General features: G+C 42.0%; 2 protein-coding genes across 5 annotated transcripts in view; one reads left to right on the forward strand and one right to left on the reverse strand.

The window, feature by feature from the left end:
• LOC120057318 (equilibrative nucleoside transporter 2-like) lies at positions 1-19,500 on the reverse strand. 4 transcript variants are annotated; one of them, XM_039005891.1, is made up of 13 exons: positions 18,550-19,500; positions 4,062-4,109; positions 3,164-3,245; positions 2,789-2,976; positions 2,525-2,664; positions 2,237-2,371; positions 1,766-1,863; positions 1,578-1,659; positions 1,171-1,334; positions 973-1,078; positions 795-880; positions 468-667; positions 1-287 (listed from the first exon to the last, which is right to left on the reverse strand). In XM_039005891.1, exons 1-13 carry the CDS (start codon positions 18,630-18,632, stop codon positions 176-178), a joined length of 1,524 nt encoding a protein of 507 aa, XP_038861819.1. In that variant the 5' UTR covers positions 18,633-19,500; the 3' UTR covers positions 1-175. The 4 variants fall into 4 exon arrangements, with proteins under 4 accessions (XP_038861819.1, XP_038861820.1, XP_038861821.1 ...); XM_039005892.1 differs by lacking the exon at positions 18,550-19,500 and adding an exon at positions 5,386-5,466; XM_039005893.1 differs by lacking the exon at positions 18,550-19,500 and adding an exon at positions 4,743-4,836.
• LOC120057316 (complement factor B-like) overlaps positions 18,368-21,326 on the forward strand; it is a 15,747-nt gene continuing 12,788 nt past the window's right edge. Inside the window, exons 1-6 of the mRNA XM_039005890.1 lie at positions 18,368-18,497; positions 19,002-19,214; positions 19,316-19,501; positions 19,679-19,861; positions 20,040-20,126; positions 20,309-20,451. Coding sequence (XP_038861818.1) covers positions 18,437-18,497; positions 19,002-19,214; positions 19,316-19,501; positions 19,679-19,861; positions 20,040-20,126; positions 20,309-20,451 — 873 coding nt within the window. The 5' untranslated portion in view covers positions 18,368-18,436. The remainder of the gene's footprint in view (positions 18,498-19,001; positions 19,215-19,315; positions 19,502-19,678; positions 19,862-20,039; positions 20,127-20,308; positions 20,452-21,326) is intronic.

A 21,326-nucleotide genomic window follows, 5' to 3' on the forward strand; every position in this document is an offset into this window, starting at 1 on the left:
AGAGGGTTCTACATGGAACCCAAAAGGGTTCTGCCTGGATTCAAAAAGGCTTCTTCAAAGGGTTCTCCTATGGGGACAGATGGATAACCCTTTTAGGTTCAAGATAGCAGTCTATTTTTATAAGAGTGTAACCAGACTTAGTTTGGTTAGAGCGGTATGTAGAAGGTAGTGTTCTCTAAAGCAGGTTCCTCAGCAGGAAGGAGAGGGCTGCCCCTAGAGAGAGACCCAGAGCCAGGAAGAAGGTCATCAAGGCCCCTGTTGTCTCACAGTCTTTAGACCTCACCAACCTGGGAAAGCGAACAGGGATCAGGTGGACAGCTCAGATACTGGGGAACACGTTGCAAACTGCACAGATTGTTACTACAGTGTAATAACATGTTAAATTAAACAAAACAAAAAACGGTTAATGGAACAATTTGACAAAACTGTTGAAGAGATTCCGGGAAGATATACATTCTGTGACTCACTGAGGTGCGTAGGACATGCAGAGACAGATGAAGTATCCATTGGACACAGCGAATAATGTCATGATGGCAACGAAGGCAACGTCATGGGAGAACAGGACTGGCAGGTACTGACGGTTGTCAGTGTTACACAGCATAATGAGAGGGATGAAGACCACACGGGACACCACGAGCACTGGCAACAGACGGCTTCTCTTTGAGGGCTGTGGACAGATAAAGACAGAGAGCCACTATTAGGCAGAGAAACATGCTCTGAGGCATTGGAGCAGCAATTGAATGCAGTTATTGGTAGTAAAGAAGACAGACAGAGGGCAGAAATGTCAGACTCACCCACTGAACCATAGAGGTGACACTGCGGCCAATCAGGTCCATGGCGTTAAAGACGACGAAGCAGCAGACACAGAGAAAGTATCGGTCTGAAAGATACAGATGTAAGGCAGATGTCCAACCACAACTGGACATTATATTACTAGGCAATTATGTGTTATTCTCCCAGCTGTTTGCTCACCCCACTCCTTGTTTCCATACACACTCTTCACTTTTACTGTGACAGCGGGGAAAACCGACAGTGTGACAGCCAGCACACACGTCACACAGAGGGCCATCACCCAAATCTGCACAACAGTAACAAAGTGTGAGAGAAATGTTTGAGAAAATGTTGTTTTGAATTGAGATCGGAATGACAGTGGGATACGGAACAAGGCACCTTTTTGAAGACTGCCAGGACAGATGACCTGGTGTGACTGTCAGTCTGTTTCGTCATGGACAGGGCTTCTTTGGTCCCACTGGCCTCAAAATCACCATTTGTTATTATGGGTTTATTGTTGTAGCCATTCAGGTCACCATTGTCCAAAGCTTCTTTTTCTTTGTCTTTGAGAAGAATAGGGAAAAAATCGTCAGGGCTCTGGCAACTGCACTGATTTGACCGTGATAAAGACAGTGACAAATGGTTCAAGCATTATATCGTTTTGAAAACATAGCTGAAAACAAACAAACATATTAAGGAAAATCCCTGCACATAAGTGAATTAACTATTAGTAATAATAGCTCTTATACATGGTATAATGTATTTGTTATTAGTTAAGGATGGAATATAATGTTCCATAAACCTACCTGCACTTTTGAGAGGCTCGCTTGAGGTCGCCAGTTGGTCATGGTGACTTTTACTTTTCTCAAAGTAAAACCGGGCAAACTCCTAGAACCCAACACACAATCTTATGAGTACATTCCTCTGTAGTGTCCTAAGCAACAGTAGGAGAACTGACTATTGCTCTCTTGTCATGACCGGTGTAGCCACTCACCAGGTGTGGCAGTAGTAAGTAGCTGAGCAAAGTGAGCAGAGTTGCCAAACAGGGGGTTATGAAGTACCCAAGAGCAGCACTGGCCTTGTCTGTTTCACCTACACAGAGAAGAAGAGAAACTCAGTACGAAATAGAATTGAAAGACAAGTTGACGTAAAAACAGAGTCAAATCTATGCTGGCAGGCGGAGCTGAGATGTTTCCCACCAAACAGGATGTGGTGACCAGTTAATCAGTTGAGTGAAGCTGAAGCATAACACACGTTTACCACAGTTTGAGCCTGCTCTTCCAGTTATGCTAATGTGAGCAAACATTGTGAGCAAATGCCATTAGCAAAAGACCTGTTTTAGTGAGCCTGTTACTATATTAAGGAGGAGGTCATGTTGATTGAGTGCGCCTGGGTGTGTCATTGTGTTCGTTGTTAGTGTGTGTCGTGAGGTGATATGTTGTGCGTAGGGAAGTGTAGTACTCACTGAGGATAGAGAGCAGACTGGCCAGAGCAGCGAAGATCCCTGCCAGTCCCTGACCACTCAGATACAATGTGCTGTACTTCGGGGGGAGCATTCCTACCAGCCCAAACAGACTGCCCTGGAGCACAGCTCCAAAAGCTGGAGAAGGGGAGGAAGAGGGGATGTGTGAGTATTTCCACGTAAAATGTGATTGGAACACATTTTCATCAGACAATGACACTACTACTTCTGATTCTGAACGATATAATACGTGATCCAGAGACACATGAGGGCAGGTGGGAACCAACTCACAGTTGATGAACCAGATAGTTGCCATGGTAATAGAGAAGAAGCTGTCGGGCTGCATGGGCACCTTGACCATAATGGCCGTGAGGAGGAAGAGGCAGAGGATGGAGACCAGACTGACAGCAATCCGGACCTTCTCTCTGATACTAACGCCACACAGGAAAAAGAAGGTTGGGTTAGACCACTACATTAAACTAGACCTTCCATTCAAAAGGAGAGAGGTGTGGAATCAAAAGTAAGACACATAGAACCATGTGGTATGTTGCTCACCATTGGTACAGGAACGAGTTGGCTAGGGTGAAGAGGAGCAGGGGCAGCTGGGATAGAAGGGTCATAAAGCTGGCAAATTTGTAGTCTTTAGTAACTGGGGTCGTTCCATTCGTAACTGGGGTCGTTCCATTAGTAACTGGGGTCATTCCGTAACTTGACGGGGTCCCTTTGAGGCGGTCGTCGAAATACTTCAGCAGAAAACAATGGGAGAACAGAGGTGACATTAGCTGAAGCCCCCTACTCTTATCATACGGCAAACTAATAATAGACAGTACGTTTGCCTGAAAGTGTAATATTCAGTGAAAATGTTTATTGTTTGCGGTACCTCAGTGTGTGTGTGTCTGGTTGTGATGAGGTAGAGGAGCTGTGTGGTACCTCAGTGGTGGTGATGAAGAAGTTCCATGGCAGCAGTGTCCCCAGTCCCAGGATAAAGATGATGACGGCCACAGCACAGCCTCTGTTAGGGGAGAGAAGACATCACTCACATCTCACATAGCAACCACTCCTACATCCGCTGGTAGCACAGCGTTTTAAGGTAGGTTACTGTTTCCACTGGTATTTACTTTGTATTTCATAGGAATGTATGTGGTAAGAATGGGTATTTTATAGTTTACTTACACAATCGGTGATTACCTAGTACTAAATGGTGCCTAGTGATGCTTAATGTATCCCAAAGAAACAAGTCATTTCTAGTTTTTTACTGAGTAATTACTGATATATCATGTCATTTCTTATGTGATTCCCATGGACCAGTGCTCAGATGAACGATATGGTATGTCACACCCTGATCTGTTTCACCTATCTTCGTGCATGTCTCCACCCCCCTCCAGGTGTCGCCCATCTTCCCCATTACCCCCAGTGCATTTATACCCGTGTTCTCTGTTTGTCTGTTGCCAGTTCGTCTTGTCTCGTCAAGCCTACCAGCCCTAGCCTCTGTTTTCTAGCCCTCCCGGTTCCGACCTTTTCTGCCTGCCCTGACACTGAGCCCGCCTGCCTGACCAATCAGCCTGCCCTGACCTCGAGCCTGCCTGCCGCCCTGTACCTTTCGGACTCTGACCTTGTTAATGAACATCTGCCTGTCCTCGACCTGCAGATTGCCTGCCCCTTTGTATTTGAATAAATACCAGAGACTCGAACCATCTGCCTCCTGTGTCTGCATCTGGATCTCGCCCTGTGTCGTTATATGGTGACTAAACGAAGAAGCATGTGAAAGTTGCTCACTACAAGCTTTTTGTCACAGATGATTCAACCAATGAAAAGTGAGTAAACTCACCGGTCCACAGGGGCATTCTTCTGGGTAGTCATCCTGATACTCTTGAGTCTGTACACAAACATGGGACAGAGGAGAGCTTCTGAACGTGTCACTCTTTTAAATACTGGTGTGTTGGAAATAACCACAGCAAATCCCCCTGATGTTATTCTAATCAGTCATCTTTGACAAGAAATAACATCATATTTTTTGCTCTTGGTGATTTCAGCATGTTCTAAAAAGTCGACAACTTCAAAGGAGTTAACCATATCCAGTCCCCTCCCGCCATCATTTCTACAACATCATTTCCTTGTCTTCTGCCATGTTCAGAAGCTGGTAGGTATCTCAGGTTAGACAAGGCTACTTTTTGAATGAACCATGTGGTAAATAAGAAAAGCTTTCCACATGGCTTCTGAAACGAAGTATTCAATGGCAAACTTTGAGATGAAATTAGTATTATTATAGAAGATGTTAGACCTATACAACATCTCAAAATGAACGGTTTTATTACTGACATGGAGAAAAATGTGTTCCATTACTTCGGCTAATACCGGCGTATTAAACTATTGGCATTAACTTCAGGTCATAGCCTATACAGCCTTAATTATAACGCTCTAGATCTATCTAATCAGAAATGAAATCCTTCCCGATGGACTATAACATCTTGGGGTAGCCCACACCTGCCGACACACACTCACCACCTACCTGCCTTATGCTTCAAATAGAAAATGTAGTTGATACATCGAATTATATTGAATTAAATCCTTGGTGTCGGGACCACCGGTGGCTCCTTGTGGAACACCACGTTGAGGATATGACTCATACACGTACAACAAAGTAACAACAGTAGCTATACGCACAGGCTAGTACGCTGCGCATGTCGCTCTTTTATGTACAGACCAATTGAAAGGATGTTTTGCTTGTCTGTATTGTTTTTGCGGGCTATTCATTTGATTTATTCTAACAGTTAAAACATGTAACACATTCAACAATACAGCATCTTATTCAAAACTCAAGCAACAGAGCAGTAGTTGCTGAGTGAAGACATAAACTAGACGCTGAGAGAAGAAGTGCCCCGAAGCAGGCACTATTAAAATTGGACAAATAAAGCACAATTCTTCTTAATTTCTGGATCACAAAAAAATTCTCAGCGAATAAAAAAGTAGCCTATAGTTGAGCGCCTCGAGGCTATTTGAGCTGTTCTTCACGGTACATAGGTTATATCACCATGCAAAAAAACACAGCCAAATGAAAAGAAATGCCAACAAAATAATTAAAAAAACACAGCCAAATGAAAAGAAATGCCGACAAAATAATAAAAGCAACGTATGATAAACATTAAACTCACCAGTTAGAGTCGAATTGTTTAGTAGCTGGTATCGTCTTTGCGAAACTGATTAAACGCGCTCAATGAAGCGAACGCTTTTCAACATTTAGCGCGATTGCTTGACAGACAAGTGTTTCCTGTACACGGATCGCCAATTTTGAGAGCGCCTATTGGATGTTTTGTTCAGCCAAGTTTGTTCAGGGGTGGAAAAGTACCCAATTGTCACACTTGAGTAAAATAAAAGATACCTTAATAGAAAATGACTAAAGTAGAATTGTAAGTAACTCAGCAAAAATACTACTTGAGTAAAAGTCTAAAATTATTTGTTTTCAAATATACTTAAGTATCAAAAGTAAATGTAATTGCTAAAATATACAAAAGAAAAAGTAAGAGTATAAATAATTTCAAATTCATTTCAAATTCCTTATATTAAGCAAACCAGAGGGCACAATTTTCTTGTTTGTTAAATGTACAGTCGTGGCCAAAAGTTTTGAGAATGACACAAATATTAATTTTCACAAAGTCTGCTGCCTCAGTGTCTTTAGATATTTTTGTCAGATGTTACTATGGAATACTGAAGTATAATTACAAGCATTTCATAAGTGTCAAAGGCATTTATTGACAATTACATGAAGTTGATGCAAAGAGTCAATATTTGCAGTGTTGACCCTTCTTTTTCAAGACCTCTGCAATCCGCCCTGGCATGGTGTCAATTAACTTCTAGGCCACATCCTGACTGATGGCAGCCCATTCTTGCATAATCAATGCTTGGAGTTTGTCAGAATTTGTGGGTTTTTGTTTGTCCACCCGCCTCTTGAGGATTGACCACAAGTTCTCAATGGGATTAAGGTCTGGGGAGTTTCCTGGCCATGGACCCAAAATATCGATGTTTTGTTCCCCGAGCCACTTAGTTATCACTTTTGCCTTATGGCAAAGTGTTCCATCATGCTGGAAAGGCATTGTTTGTCACCAAACTGTTCTTGGATGGTTGGGAGAAGTTGCTCTCGGAGGACGTGTTGGTACCATTCTTTATTCATGGCTGTGATCTTAATATTGTGAGTGAGCTCACTCCCTTGGCTGAGAAGCAACCCCACACATGAATGGTCTCAGGATGCTTTACTGTTGGCATGACACAGGACTGATGGTAGCGCTCACCTTGTCTTCTCTGGACAAGCTTTTTCCAGATGCCCCAAACAATCGGAAAGGGGATTCATCAGAGAAAATTACTTTACCCCAGTCCTCAGCAGTCCAATCCCTGTACCTTTTGCAGAATATCAGTCTGCCCCTAATGTTTTACCTGCAGAGAAGTGGCTTCTTTGCTGCCCTTCTTGACACCAGGCCATCCTCCAAAAGTCTTCACCTCACTGTGCGTGCAGATGCACTCACACCTGCCTGCTGCCATTCCTGAGCAAGCTCTGTACTGGTGGTGCCCCGATCCCGCAGCTGAATCAACTTTAGGAGACGGTCCTGGCGCTTGCTGGACTTTCTTGGGCGCCCTGAAGCCTTTTTCACAACAATTGAATCACTCTTCTTGAAGTTCTTGATGATCCGATAAATGGTTGATTTAGGTGCAATCTTACTGGCAGCAATATCCTTGCCTGTGAAGCCCTTTTTGTGCAAAGCAATGATGACGGCACATGTTTCCTTGCAGGTAACCATGACTGACAGAGGAAGAACAATGATTCCAAGCACCACACTCCTTTTGAAGCTTCCGGTCTGTTATTCGATCTCAATCAGCATGACAGAGTGATCTCCAGCCTTGTCCTCGTCAACACTCACACCTGTGTTAACGAGAGAATCACTGACATGATGTCAGCTGGTCCTTTTGTGGCAGGGCTAAAATGCAGTGGAAATGTTTTTTGGGATTCAGTTCATTTGCATGGCAAAGAGGGACTTTGTAATTAATTGCAATTCATCTGATCACTCTTCATAACATTCTGGAGTATATGCAAATTGCAATCATACAACCTGAGGCAGCAGACTTTGTGAAAATGTATATTTGTGTCATTCTCAAAACTTTTGGCCACGACTGTATTGATAGCCAGGGGCTATGGAGCCAGATATCTGCAAAAAGGTTGAACGTACATGTCGTTAGGATTGTAAGAAAATCCATACGTAAAATGTTAGGATCATAAGAAAAGCCATGCGTGAAACATGAAACGTAAGTATGAAATTTAAACTGTGAACATACAAACATGTTACGATTACTGACCAACATTTCAGGCTTGAACAAATCTTGTGTTGCATTTCTGACATACAATAATACCTTTCAGAGTTTTGGCAGTTTCATCTCACCAACAAAGAAAACGTACACCAAACGGCCTGTGAGGAGCATTACGAGAACAAGCACAACACAGTACAAAAACCGGAAGTCAGTAAAACTGGAAAGAGGTATCCTGCACGTTTTCAAGTTAAAAGTCTCCATTCTCTATTACTCAGTTGAGTTGGCATCATATTTAGGTAGCTAATGTAATGGATTTGTTTTTCAGTGCAAGTCTAGATAGCACTAGCTGTATTATGCCTACAACAGTGAAGTTTCAGTCCGCTAGATGTATCTACAGCATCTCTGGGTGACATGGACATCCCCATGCATGCACCTTATCAAAATACGACAAATTCAATATTGCACCATCCCATTATCTGGGCTCTGTCTGCAATCATAACCAGTAGTATATACCAGGAATAATGAATCACAACCAGTAATATATACCAGGAGTAATGAAACATAACCAGTAGTATATACCAGGAATAATGAATCACAACCAGTAATATATACTAGGAGTAATGAAACATAACCAGTAGTATATACCAGGAATAATGAATCACAACCAGTAATATATACCAGGAATAATGAATCATAACCAGAAGTATATACCAGGAATAATGAAACGTAACCAGTAGTATATACCAAGAATAATTAATCATAACCAGTAGTATATACCAAGAATAATTCATTGTAACCAGTAGTATATACCAGGAATAATTAATCGTAACCAGTAGTATATACCAGGAATAATTAAACATAACCAGTAGTATATACCAGGAATAATGAATCGTAACCAGTAGTATATACCAGGAATAATTAAACATAACCAGTAGTATATACGAGGAATAATGAATCATAACCAGTAATATATGCCAGGAATAATGAATCATTACCAAATCAAATGTATTTATATAGCCCTTCTTACATCAGCTGATATCTCAAAGTGCTGTACAGAAACCCAGCCTAAAACCCAAAACAGCAAGCAATGCAGGTGTAGAAGCACCTAGAGAGGAACCAGGCTATCAGGGGTGGCCAGTCCTCTTCTGGCTGTGCCGGGTGGAGATTATAACAGAACATGGCCAAGATGTTCAAATGTTCATAAATGACCAGCATGGTCAAATAATAACAATCACAGTAGTTGTCGAGGGTGCAACAGGTCAGCACCTCAGGAGTAAATGTCAGTTGGCTTTTCATAACCAGTAGTATATACCAGGAATAATGAATCATAACCAGAAGTATATACCAGGAATAATGAATCATAACCAGAAGTATATACCAGGAATAATGAATCAGAACCAGTAGTATATACCAGGAATAATGAAACATAGACTAATAATAGATGTCTGGTGAATCTATGAATTATGTATGACCACGGGAATCTTTGCCACTAAAAATATTGATTGATTTATTTCCTCACTCAAAATCTTACCAAAGCATATTGGTAAGATATATAGCAGGGCTTAATATGAATAGATTTTTTTTTTACATGATTCATATGAATCGGGTCATGAACATATGGACTTTGAAATGAACAAGGGAGAGGTTAAACAGAGGCTACGTCTGGCATAAGCTTATTCCCACACTTTACAATAACTCTGTTGCAGTGTTCTTAGGTAATATCCATATAGGCTATTCCCTCCATCACGACACTGCTGCCCAGTGGAAGAGCTGGTGATCTCCATGCAGCACCATGCACCTTCGGAAAAGCACCGCTCAGCTTCAGAAGATTCCCTTCTGGAGAAATGCAGTCATAGAGTCATTATACTCTAATGTAGGCCTATTTGCCTACTAGCCAAATAAAGTGCAGTGCATGTGTGATGCACGCAACTCATCATTACAACATATTTGATCATTTAATTCATCCTTCAGTCAGTCAGTATGTCATTCATTCAGTCATTTGTCTGAGTTGCAGTAACAACTAAATCAAAGAGAATATAGAACAGTGGGGGGGTGGGCTTTCCTGTTTTGCATGTTTTTTGGGCATTAGTATGTGTCACATATCAGTTGGCAAACAATGTAAAATATATATATTGTAATGACCTGACTAGATCATAAAGGAACAATTGTCCAGACAGGATTGAGTTTACGAATTTACGGTTTATTAACCCAACTTCACACAGGTTACTGTTTGGCCGTAGCTCACGCCAAATAAATGAAGGATACCCTATTAACCAACTGTGACCTTCTCTTGTGAAGGCCAGACGTAAGAGAGAGAACCATGGCTAAACCTGGTCTTAACTTCCAATGCTCCATCCCCCTGCCCAACCCCCCTCCATGCCACTCCGCCAACCACCAGGATGCCCTGCTTCAGAACATTCCAGGCATTCCTGTGATTGGCAGATAGCAGGTTGATTGGCATGTCCGACCCCTTGAACACTGGGTACTGGTAAGTACAACACAACCAACTAATAGCCTAACACATAACACACAGCTGTCTGTGCGGATCGCTACAATATAGTTGAGTTAATAAAGTCGCATACAAACATGGTCTTTTGTTTTCTTTTGTAAGGCAGGTGTTTCAGCCTAGCTCAGTTCTTTCTGTGGTGGTGGGGCAAGCCAGCAGAGCCGTGATTGGCTCAGTGTTCTGTCACTCATGGGGACACTACTTCACCGCCAAGTCTAAGGGTAGAGTTAGAAAATTCCAGCCCCTTGGGTGCTGCCATAGAGTTACATTAGAAGTGCTCATCCAAGAAGGCTCAAGGTCATTGGCCACAGATAAAATGACTTAAAATCACATTATATCTGCAGTAGCTTTGATTGGACTGATCATGTCAACATTATACTTTCAAAATCTTAACTAGCAGTCAACAATCTCCTGGCAAATCATTTTTAATCCTTGTCATATGAAGAGAAATAATGAAGAGAAATTATAGATAAAACGTATCGGTGCTCATCGGCCATTGGACATAAACATTACACAACAAGTTGTAAATCACTAATTCAACAATGAGTGGTTTGGAAGGAATCAGTGGCTAACTGCAAGCATTGCAAAGCAATCGTTTAAGGGTCTCTTTTACTAGTTTAAAATTATAAACATTCAACATTGGCCATTCTGTCAATGAAGCATGATTTGTGCCGTGCTCAAAACAACTGTTAACTCGGAACTGCAAAATCTGACTTTAGTGAGTTCAAGACAACTGGGAACTCGGGAAAAATTAGGTACTGGGAAAATACCTTTTGAACTTTCATCCAACTCGGAATTGTACATTCGGAACTCGGGCCTCTTTCTAGAGCTACGACCTGAAGATCACTGACGTCATCATAATTTGACCTTTTTTTTCCTTCAAGTTCCCAGTTGTCTTGAAAGCACATCAAATATTGTAAGAGCTTTCATTGTCTGCGTATATGCCCCCTTTATTTATCCTACGGTTCTGACTTGGTGTACTGTAAGAACAGCCCATGTTCTGAATTCTGTCGCTGTACATTTCAAACGTGCTGAAAAAATTATTATATTGACTACGTCCGTCCTAGCTCGCTCATTAATGTCTTAATCGAAATTACATATTGCCTCTTATCTGCTTGTCGTCACCCCTTATGCCATAGTTTGTACATCTCAATTGTCATTAGAAACCACATTTGTTTAAGCAAGTCAGCCAAATCAGCTATGTTTTTTAAAGGCAGTAAATGAGGCTGAATTAACTGTTTTGCTGCCAGACAAGGCTCTGCTGATAGCCAGGTGTTGCAGTGGTAAGGTGTTTGGACTGCTGTTGGGACTGCTGTTGGGATAGCTTTATGTAGGCCCTAACAATTTGTGGGCACTGTTTGTCACCGTTTTAGTGCAATTAATGTATTGTTTAGTGTTGTGTTGTGTAGTGGCTTTGCTGGCATGCATCCCACATATATATTTTTTTGCCCCACCAATATTTACGTGCTAAAGTCGCCACTGGATGTGCAGATAATTTTGCAAGGGGCCCTGCTTGTCCAGCACGCAGGCAGACCTGCAAGAAATCATTCCGCCTGAGAGAAGCTGTGGAGAAAAGATAGAGGAACTACTAAACATGGACCTAATGGAGAGAGTGGATGGTGCCACACCATGGGTGAATCCGGTAGTGGTGGTGCCAAAACCGGACGTGTCTGGACATGAGACAAGCGAACACAGCAATCATACGTGTCGGGTACCCAATCCCCACAGTAGATTAACTTTTGCAAGGAATTAATGGGTCTCTCATATTCAGTAAACTGGATCTTAAATGGAGCTATCATCAATTGGAGCTAACACCAGAGTCAAGAGACGTATTGATGTTTGCAGAGCATAATGGGATGTACAGATATAAAAGACTCATATTTGCAGTTTCATCGGTGAGCGAGCAGTATCCAAATGAAATCGAAACATCCCTGACAGGCATCAAGGGGGTGGAGAACATATCGGATGACATCATCGTCCACGCCCCGGACAAGGAGACCCATGACCAGCATGCTGTCCTCAACAAGCTGGAGAACTGTGGGCTGACTCTCAACTCAGAGAAATGTCAGTTCAACATGGACAAATTGGTGTTTATGGGCATGCTACTCTCACAGAAGGGCATTGTGCCCACGGCTGAAAGAGGGAGCGCAGTGGTCGAGGCCAGCGAGCCAGAGACTGCATCAGAGGTTTTAGCTTTCTAGGTTCAGCGGGCTATAGCAGTAGGTTCATTCCCCAGTTCTCTACACTCTCAGAGCCTCTGCGGAATTTGACCAAGAAGAACACAACATTCCACTTCGGACCGGAACAGAAGGTATTTCAGACATTAAAAGAGAAACTGGCTGAAGCCGCGACACTCGCGTACTTTGACAAAGACATGCCCACAAAAGCAATAGCAGACGCAGGACCAGTGGTCCTAGGAGCTGTGCTCGTGCAAGAACAACACAGAGAAATGGTTCCAGTCTGTTATGTGAGCAGGAGTCTGTCAGAGTGTGAATGCAGATATTCACAAACTGAGCGTGAGGCCCTTGCGTTGCTTTGGGTTTGTGAAAGTCTTCACCCATATGTACACGTCAGGGAATTTGATCTTGTTACTGATCATAAGGCGTTAGATGCTATTTACAGTCCTCGCTCAAAGCCATGCGCTCGCATTGAACGGTGGATGCTGAGGCTCCAACCCTGTGACTTTCGAGTTGTCCACATACCAGGGAAAAACAACATCACTGACCCTCTGTCTCATCTAATGGGAGGGACTGCTGTGAAAGACACGCACACATGGAGCCGAGGAGTATGTGAGATTTGTGGCTGTGAATGCAACTCCAAATGCAATGACCATAAGGAAAGTGGAGGACGCATCAGCTACAGATGAAGAGCTAAGATAGTACATGTCATCCCAGTTCCAAATATCAGCCCACAGAGAGAAGCAACAAGATTGAACTTCACTCAACTTTCTAGAGCAGTGGTCACCGACCGGTGTATCGTGATCGACTGGTCGATCTCCAAGGCATTCCTAGTCGATCGCCAAACACTTAAGTAAAAAACCCAACAATAAAGCCTTGTGTTCTATTTTTTTTTTGTCTGGGCTGTTGGCGGTAGGTGCACCCGATTCAACTGCCCTGTGCGCCGGGTAGGCGAACTGTTACCATTTTGAACCATTTCATGTGTCTAAAGGTACAAACTCTGCCTTCCCGGCAGGCCCAGAGAGGAAATCAAGTGCACTATAGGCCTACCACTGGCCAATCGGATGGCTCAGATTACCGTGTCTGCTGTAACGTAGCAGGTTTAAGAAACGTTTAAAACCCCGACTAGAGGGAGACTGTCAACGAATACAGCAAAGAGCTGCTGTTTTTATGAGTGAGTTCATGTTTAACTCAGCATTGTCAACACTTTGTATTCAACACTTTTATAAGCCATAAAATGCGTTCTTCCTATTTCCACTCAGCGCTACAACAAGCACTGCAGCAGTAATGAATGAGTAGGAAAGTGTATCTATAGGCTTGCCTTGTTATTATTAGCGGCTTGGGTCTTTTTTAATATAGAGGAATATTTAACTTTCTCTGTTCATTGGAGTAACAACATGAATTTGAGCATGAGGCAGAAATAATGCGATGCCATCAGCTGGAAGACTATGTCACTTTTTGGTCAATGTCCCTTTTTGGTCAGTGTCAGTGGAGGAAAGTGAGAGCGGAGGGCTGTTGAGAGGCTGCTCTCTCCCTCCGCTGAGACTGACCATCAGATGCAGGCACCATCAGCCCAGTAAAATAAAAAGCGAATTATTTAAATGTATGCTCACTCAGCTGTGCCTCACAAGTAATACAACAAATGATCTATTACCGGTGTGATCATATAGCCTACCTCAAATGTTGAAATATATATTTTTAAATGTCCTGAACAACAATGCATTTGGCAAGGCAATTCAAGCAAAGCCAATATGTGGTGATAATGTATTGGGCCTATAACTTACTGCACAAACCTCATTGCTACAGTACTGTTTTTAATTGGTTAATGTTGCACAGGCTTACGTTTTTTAAGTCATGTTTCAAAAAAATATGAGCGGTAGATCTCGGCGTGCGTTTTGACTCAGAAAGTGATCTTGACTTAGAAAAGGTTGGTGACCACTGTTCCTAGAGTTTTCCCTGTTAACACTATCAACGTTTCCCTTTACTGTGGCAATTGTGATCGAATCAACGCACTATTAGCCACTTTCAATGCAACAAACCAAAACAAATTAAACTATGCAAGAGATTTTGTTGTAGGCAGGACGCATCGGAGTAGGATTCTATTGCATTGACACACACTACTCAGCCCGTACTCTACACAGACCGATCCATACAGCCATATATGGATCTGTGCCATTTACTTTTAACTGGACTGTGTTTACAGCATGAGCGGTTCTGAGTAGATGTGCCCTTGTTTTGAGATCAAAGGGAGAGCTGCATGTAGCCACCGGTACACACATTTTGTTCATATCCTTTTCTAGTTAGGGAGTTATTAGCCCAGTTATAGATCATTTGTAGTCAGCAATAGGTGAGTGATTGTTTCCTGCAAAATCACAAAACGTGTACATTTCTAGACATCTTTGTAAAGCAAGTCTGGTAAAGAGCTTTTTTTTGTCTTAAAGGGGCAGTGTTGTATTTTGAGACAGGCTTGAATAAGTAGCCAATAGGCAGAGGGTAGCATAATTTGTCTGATTCTCTGTAATAATGGTATGGGAATAATAAGAAAAAGAAACGTCCCTTTTTCAGGACCCTGTCTTTCAAAGATAATTCGTAAAAATCCAAATAACTTCACAGATCCTCATGGTAAAGGGTTTAAACACTGTTTCCCATGCTTGTTCAGTGAATCATAAACAATTAATGAACATGCACCTGTGGAACGGTCGTTAAGACACTAACAGCTTATAGACGGTAGGCAATTAAGTTCACAGTTATGAAAACCTAGGACACTAAAGAGGCCTATCTACTGATTCTGTTGAACTTATCAACATGAATTGGGGTATTCAGAGTACTATACAGGTAGAGAGCATTAAACAGAACTATGTCAATAACAACATTTTGATAGAACCTTATAATCCCAAGCTCTCATAATCAGTGGTGTAAAGTACTCAAGTAAAAATACTTTAAAGTACTACTTAAGTAATTTCTGGGAGTATCTATACTTTACTATTTATATTCTTGACAACTTTTACTTTTACTTCACTACATTCCTAAAGAAAACTCGGTACTTTTTACTCCATACGTTTTCCCTGACAACCAAAAGTACTTGTTGCAATTTGAATACTTAAAAGTAAAGGAAAAAGGTCAAATTGGCACACTTATCAAGAGAACGTCCCTGGTCATCCTTACTGCCTCTGATCTGTTGGTGTCACGTTCCTGACCTGTTTTCTGTTAATTTTGTATGTGTTTAGTTGGTCAGGGCGTGAGTTGGGGTGGGCATTCTATGTTTTGTGTTTCTATGTTTAGGTCAGGTGTAATTAGCCTTATATGGTTCTCAATCAGGGACAGGTGTTTGACGTTTCCTCTGATTGAGAACCATATAAAGGTAGGCTGTTCACACTGTTTGTTTGTGGGTGATTGTCTTCTGTGTCTGTGTATGTTGCACCACACGGGACTGTTTCGGTTTGTTCGATCGTTTGTTTGTAGTCTGTTCCTGTTCGTGAGTTCTTCGTGTATTTATGTAAGTTCCATGTTCAGGTCTGTCTACGTCGTTTTGTTATTTTGTAGTTTGTTGAAGTGTTTTCGTCTTTACTTTAATAAACTTCGTTATGTCAAATCATCACGCTGCACTTTGGTCCAATCCCTACTCCTCCTCTTCTTCCGAAGAGGAGGAGGACAGCCGTTACAGTTGGATGATGTCTGAGTGATGGAGTGTGCCCCTGGCTGTCGAAAAAAGTAATAAAAAAGTAAATTGTGCCTTCTGGTTTGCTAAATATAAGGAATTTGATGTATAGCATTTACTTTTACTCAAGTATGGCAATTGAGTACTTTTTCCACCACTGTACTTAAGTACATTTAAAATCTGATACTTTTAGACTTTTCCTCAAGTAGTATTTTACTGGGTTACTTTCACTTTTACTTGAGTCATTTCATATTAAGGTGTCTTTACCTTTACTCAAGTATGACAATTGAACACTTTTTCCACCTCTGCTCGTAATGTTGTGATAGAATAGAATAAAATAGTATAGCATAGCTTTATTTTTTCCAGTGGGGGCTGACGTGTGGTGTTCCAGGTAAAGCAGTAAATAACATGACACATCTCACTACATGGCAGATAGGCTACAGTTTTCAAGAGAAAGTCCCAAGAATCTGTGTGTATTTATAGCATGTCATTTCCCATGAAAGATACATTATTTTGGCTTATTCTGCATTATTGAAAATGTAATTTTCTAGCTAGCAAACTCTCCATATTTACTGGCTTCTTACTGGTAGGTACTGTATATGTTGATACCAATTAATCAAGATGGAGATGGTTCACAGAGTGAACTGGCCTGTGACAAAAACACTTAAAGTAATGCAATGACCATGTTCCAAAACAAAGAAACATCTGATATACAGTGGGCTCCGAAAGTATTGAGACAGTGACACATGTTTTGTTATTTGGGGTTGTACTCCAGCACTTTGGATTTGAAGTGGTACAATGACTATGAGGTTAAAGTGCATACTGTATCTGTAGGCTATCTGTATGAATGTAACTGCCGTTTACTGTGGAACAGTGGGATTATTGATCCGATAGTCACGTACTGGTAGGCCTATTGGTGGGGATTGGGGTTTTACGCTGCGTCTGAGAAGAAAAAAAACACTCCATAAATGAAAATTGTTATTCAATCATTACTCATTGGATGGGTTTTGGGAAATGACTACCTTTGTTTACTCTGACTTGTTTACAATAGCCTTGTCTGTCAATTTACTGGACATGACTTGTTTGCCTTAAAGGGGAACGCCAAAGATAAGTTACTTTTACTCATCTATGTTGTTTTGACGTAGCAGGATGACTTATAGCCTATGATAATGTAAGACGATATAGGCTGAACAAAAAATATAAAACCCAACATGTAAAGTGTTGGTCACATGTTTCATGGGCTGAAATAAAAGATCCCAGACATGTTTCGTATGCACAAAAAGCTTATTTCTCTCAAATTTTGTGCAAAAATTTGTTTAAATCCCGGTTAGTGAGCACGTCTCCTTTGCCAAGATAATCCATCCACCTGACAGGTGTGGCATATCAAAAATCTGATTAAACAGCATGATTATTACACAGGTGCACCTTGTGCTGGGGACAATAAAAGGCCACTCTAAAATGTGCAGTTTTGTCACACAACACAATGCCACAGATGTCTCAAGTTTTGAAGGAGTGTGCAATTGTCATGCTGATTGCAGGAATGTCAACCAGAACCGCTGTCTACCATGGCCTTACAACCACAGACCACGTGTATGGCGTCATATGGGCGAGTGGTTCGCTAATGTCAACGTTGTGAACAGAGTGCCCCATGGTGGTGGTGGGGTTATGGTATGGGCAGGCATAAGCTACAGACAACAAACACAATTGCATTTTATCAATGGCAATTTTAATGCACAGAAATATCGTGATGAGATCCTGAGGCCAGTTGCTTTTAATTTCCAGTCGTGAAATCCATAGATCAGGGCCTAATGAATTTATTTCAATTGACTGATTTCCTGAGATGAACTGTAACTCAGTAAAATCTTTGAAATTGTTGCATTGTTGCGTTTATATTTTTGTTCAGTGTAATAGTGACCTTGAGCTGTCCTGACATCGAATAGGGGGTGTGCTATGTGCAGATGTCAACTCTGTGTGACATCATCCAGCCAAAGTAATATCTGTTGATGAGTTAAGGCAGTTCCCCGTCTTGGCTGTTGCAACACTGTAACCCACAGTAAACTTAAATTGTCTGGTCAATCTTTCCAACATAATAACTATGACTGTCCTCTAGCCACAGTTGTGTCAGAAGTTTGAGAGGAAGAGAATACTTCCTCGACCATATCTCAGACAGACTGAACTTAGAGATAATGAACATCCTGAAATCGTTACAGGAATTACTCACACACAGATCCAGAGCCAAGGCTAGCTTTATTTACTTGAATGCACACTGTTGTGAGAAAAGCAGTCCCGACGAGGAGTTGCTTATGAACATAGAAATAATGTTTAATGTAATAAAGTTAACAGATCATTCTGTTAGTTAGTCGCAGGCTCAATATAAAAAAAATGTTTGTGTGTGTATGTCTCTTGTTGAGTGGGTCATTGATCTTTTATTTGACTTGAGGTTAACCAGTGACAGTGTGCTTTTTTTTTTTTTTTTTTGTCATGCCTTCCCCCTTATCCTTCCTGCCATCTGTGTATAAATATACACCCTTTTGCAGATTGTATTACTTTTGGACCTGTGATTCACCATGATTTTGTCTGATTGCTGGAGTTTGTGTGCAGTGCTGTTAATATGTCCTCTTTATATGGGTAAGTGCCCTGACATGGCTCTTACATTCAAACTGCGGTTGTTTTTAGTTACCTTTTAGAAACGTTTGTTGCACATTTTTCCAAATTGTCCTGTATTCTGGATGATACAACAGGGGCTGGAAAAAGGAAATACATGTACTCAAAATAAATATATACAAGAGGGATTTTTTTAACCACGTGTTGTATTTGATTGAAATTTACCGTCCAATACTTTTTGACTGTGGGATTTTACGTTTGGGGTGATCATATAAAAATGATTGGATGTCATAATGATTAACATCAATGATTATTGGGGTATTACGCGCACGCACGCACGCACACACACGCACACACACACACAAACATCTTCAGCTTTGACTCCGTCCATTAGGCTTCTGTATACTATGAAGAATTTTGATTTGACAAAACTCTGACGTTTTCTGCTATTGTAGCCAGGTTCCCAACCTGGGCCCAGTCATGCCTATGTGTAAAATACCTGAACATCTTCCTGCACTGACCTCACAGGTGTCAGTGTTCTGTGTGAAGTCTTCTGTAAAGAGGAGAATGTGGGCGTGGAAGGAGGTCATTACACACTTACCAAGAAGCTTGCGTACGGCAGTATGCTGATATACCACTGTCCAGACGAGTACTATCCCTATCCAGCTTTAACTCGCTTGTGCCAGAAAAGTGGAACTTGGTCACCGACTCCCCATATAAGGCCTGTTCAAAAGTGCAAGAGTGAGTAACAATTCCTTGCACTGGTACTTTTAATAAAAACAATATTTGAAATAAGCTGAACGCTACTTAAACACTGCTTCCTCCATTTTCTTTTCTTTTAGTGGTTGAATGCCCGAACCCCTTGGTTTTGGAAAGTGGTTCTGTCTTTCCTTTACAAATGCAGTATTTTGTCAACAATAAGACCACATATGAGTGCTATTCTGGATACACATTACGTGGCTCATCCTCCCGTGTGTGCCAACCCAATGGGAAGTGGAGTGGGGGAACACCCATTTGCAGACGCGACTGTGAGTAACAAACTATCATCTGTCTGCCTACGCCGCTCTCTTCCTCCTTAGGACCCTCTTTTTTTTGGTCGCACTGACCCGTTAGAAATGTAGCTCAGCCTCACGCTGTGACCTTTCTGCCTCTCTCACACCCTCGCTCTCTGTTTCCCGCTGACATTCTCCCACATTGTTTTACAGCAGGAGGCGGAGAGCGTTGTGCTGACCCTGGGATTCCGGCCGGTGCTAGGAGGTTTGGGTCAAGTTTTGGCATAGAAGACAAAGTGACATACCACTGTGACGAGGGCTTACATTTGCTGGGGTCAAAGGAGCGTGTATGTCAAGAGAATGGCCAATGGACTGGGACTGAGCCTAAATGTTACTGTGAGGACCCATGAAGACATCCTAAACAATGACACCTTTGCAAGCAGCTTAACACACAGTCACCAATATTCCATTGATCAAATATACCTAAGGATTGTCACGTACAGTCCAATTTCATAGAATGCGCGAAAGAGAGATTTAACCCTGTGTTTGTCTGGTTCTTTTGTTCTTGTTGCAGACAAGCACACGTATGACACTGCACTGGAGATCACAGAGGCATTCGGCAGTGCTATCAGAGAGAGCCTTCAGTTGGCAGCGCCCATCGGTAGGTCTCTCCATAACAACCAATATGTAATGTTAATCAAGTCTTTATTCTGTTGTCAATATCACCATAACTGTAACATATTTGCCAAACCTTTCACATATTTTCCTTGCGGCACCATTCCTCACACACATCCTCTTCCACCTGTGATTGTCAAAGTAAGATATCATGCTGGTGTCTTTCAGATGACACAGATCAGGAAGGAAAGAAGATCACGGTAGATAAAGCTGGAAAGCTTAACATATACATTGCTATGGACATCTCTGACAGCATTGTGGAGGATCAGTTTAACAAAGCAAGAAATGCTGTCAAGAAACTTATCACAAAGGTATGTCACAGGTACTCACAAGGTACAACTATATATAAATGGATTTGGCTATTTCAGCCACACCCGTTGCTGACAGATGTATAAAATCGGGCACACAGCCATGCAATCTGCATAGACAAACATTAGGCAGTAGAATGGCAGTACTGAAGAGCTCAGTGACTTTCAACATGGCACCGTCATAGGATGCCACCTTTCCAACAAGTCAGTTCGTCAAATATCTGCCCTGCTAGAGTTACCCCGGTCAACTGTAAGTGCTGTTATTGTGAAGTGGAAACGTCTAGGAGCAACAACAGCTCAGCTGCGAAGTGGTAGGCCACACAAGCTCACAGAAACGGGCCGCTGAGTGCTGAAGTGCGTAGCGTGTAAAAATGGTCTGTCCTTGGTTGCAACGCTCACAATGAGTTAAAAACTGCCTCTGGAAGCAACTTCAGCACAATAACTGTTCATCGGAAGCATCACGAAATGGGTTTTCATGGCTGAGCAGCCGCACACAAGCCTAAGATCACCATGCGCAATGCCAAGCGTCGGCTGGAGTGGTGTAAAGCTCGCCGCCATTGGACTCTGGAGCAGTGGAAACGCGTTCTCTGGAGTGATGAATCACGCTTCACCATCTGGCAGTCTGACGGACAAATCTGGGTTTGGCGGATGCCAGGAGAACACTACCTACCCCAATCCATAGTGCCAACTATTACATTTGGTAGAGAAGGAATAATGGTTTGGGGTTGTTTTTCATGGTTCGGGCTAGGCCCCTTAGTTCCAGTTAACGGGAAATCCTAACCCTAAAGCATACAATGACATTCTAAGCGACTCTGTGCTTCCAACTTTGTTGCAACAGTTTAGGGAAGGCCCTTTCCTGTTTCAGCATTACAATGCCC

This window comes from Salvelinus namaycush, chromosome 12 (assembly GCF_016432855.1).
Source record: "Salvelinus namaycush isolate Seneca chromosome 12, SaNama_1.0, whole genome shotgun sequence".
Taxonomy (NCBI): domain Eukaryota; kingdom Metazoa; phylum Chordata; class Actinopteri; order Salmoniformes; family Salmonidae; genus Salvelinus; species Salvelinus namaycush.

Bases quoted from the DNA above. Each gene is read 5' to 3' on its own strand.
- LOC120057318 (XM_039005891.1), bottom strand. From the start codon at position 18,632: ATGTATTTCCTTTTTCCAGCCCCTGTTGTATCATCCAGAATACAGGAC. The intron at 3,246-4,061 runs GTGAGTTTACTC...CTCCCCTAACAG, and splicing joins AAGAATGCCCCTGTGGACCG to AGGCTGTGCTGTGGCCGTCA. The intron at 668-794 runs GTGAGTCTGACA...ATCTGTCCACAG, and splicing joins TCACCTCTATGGTTCAGTGG to CCCTCAAAGAGAAGCCGTCT.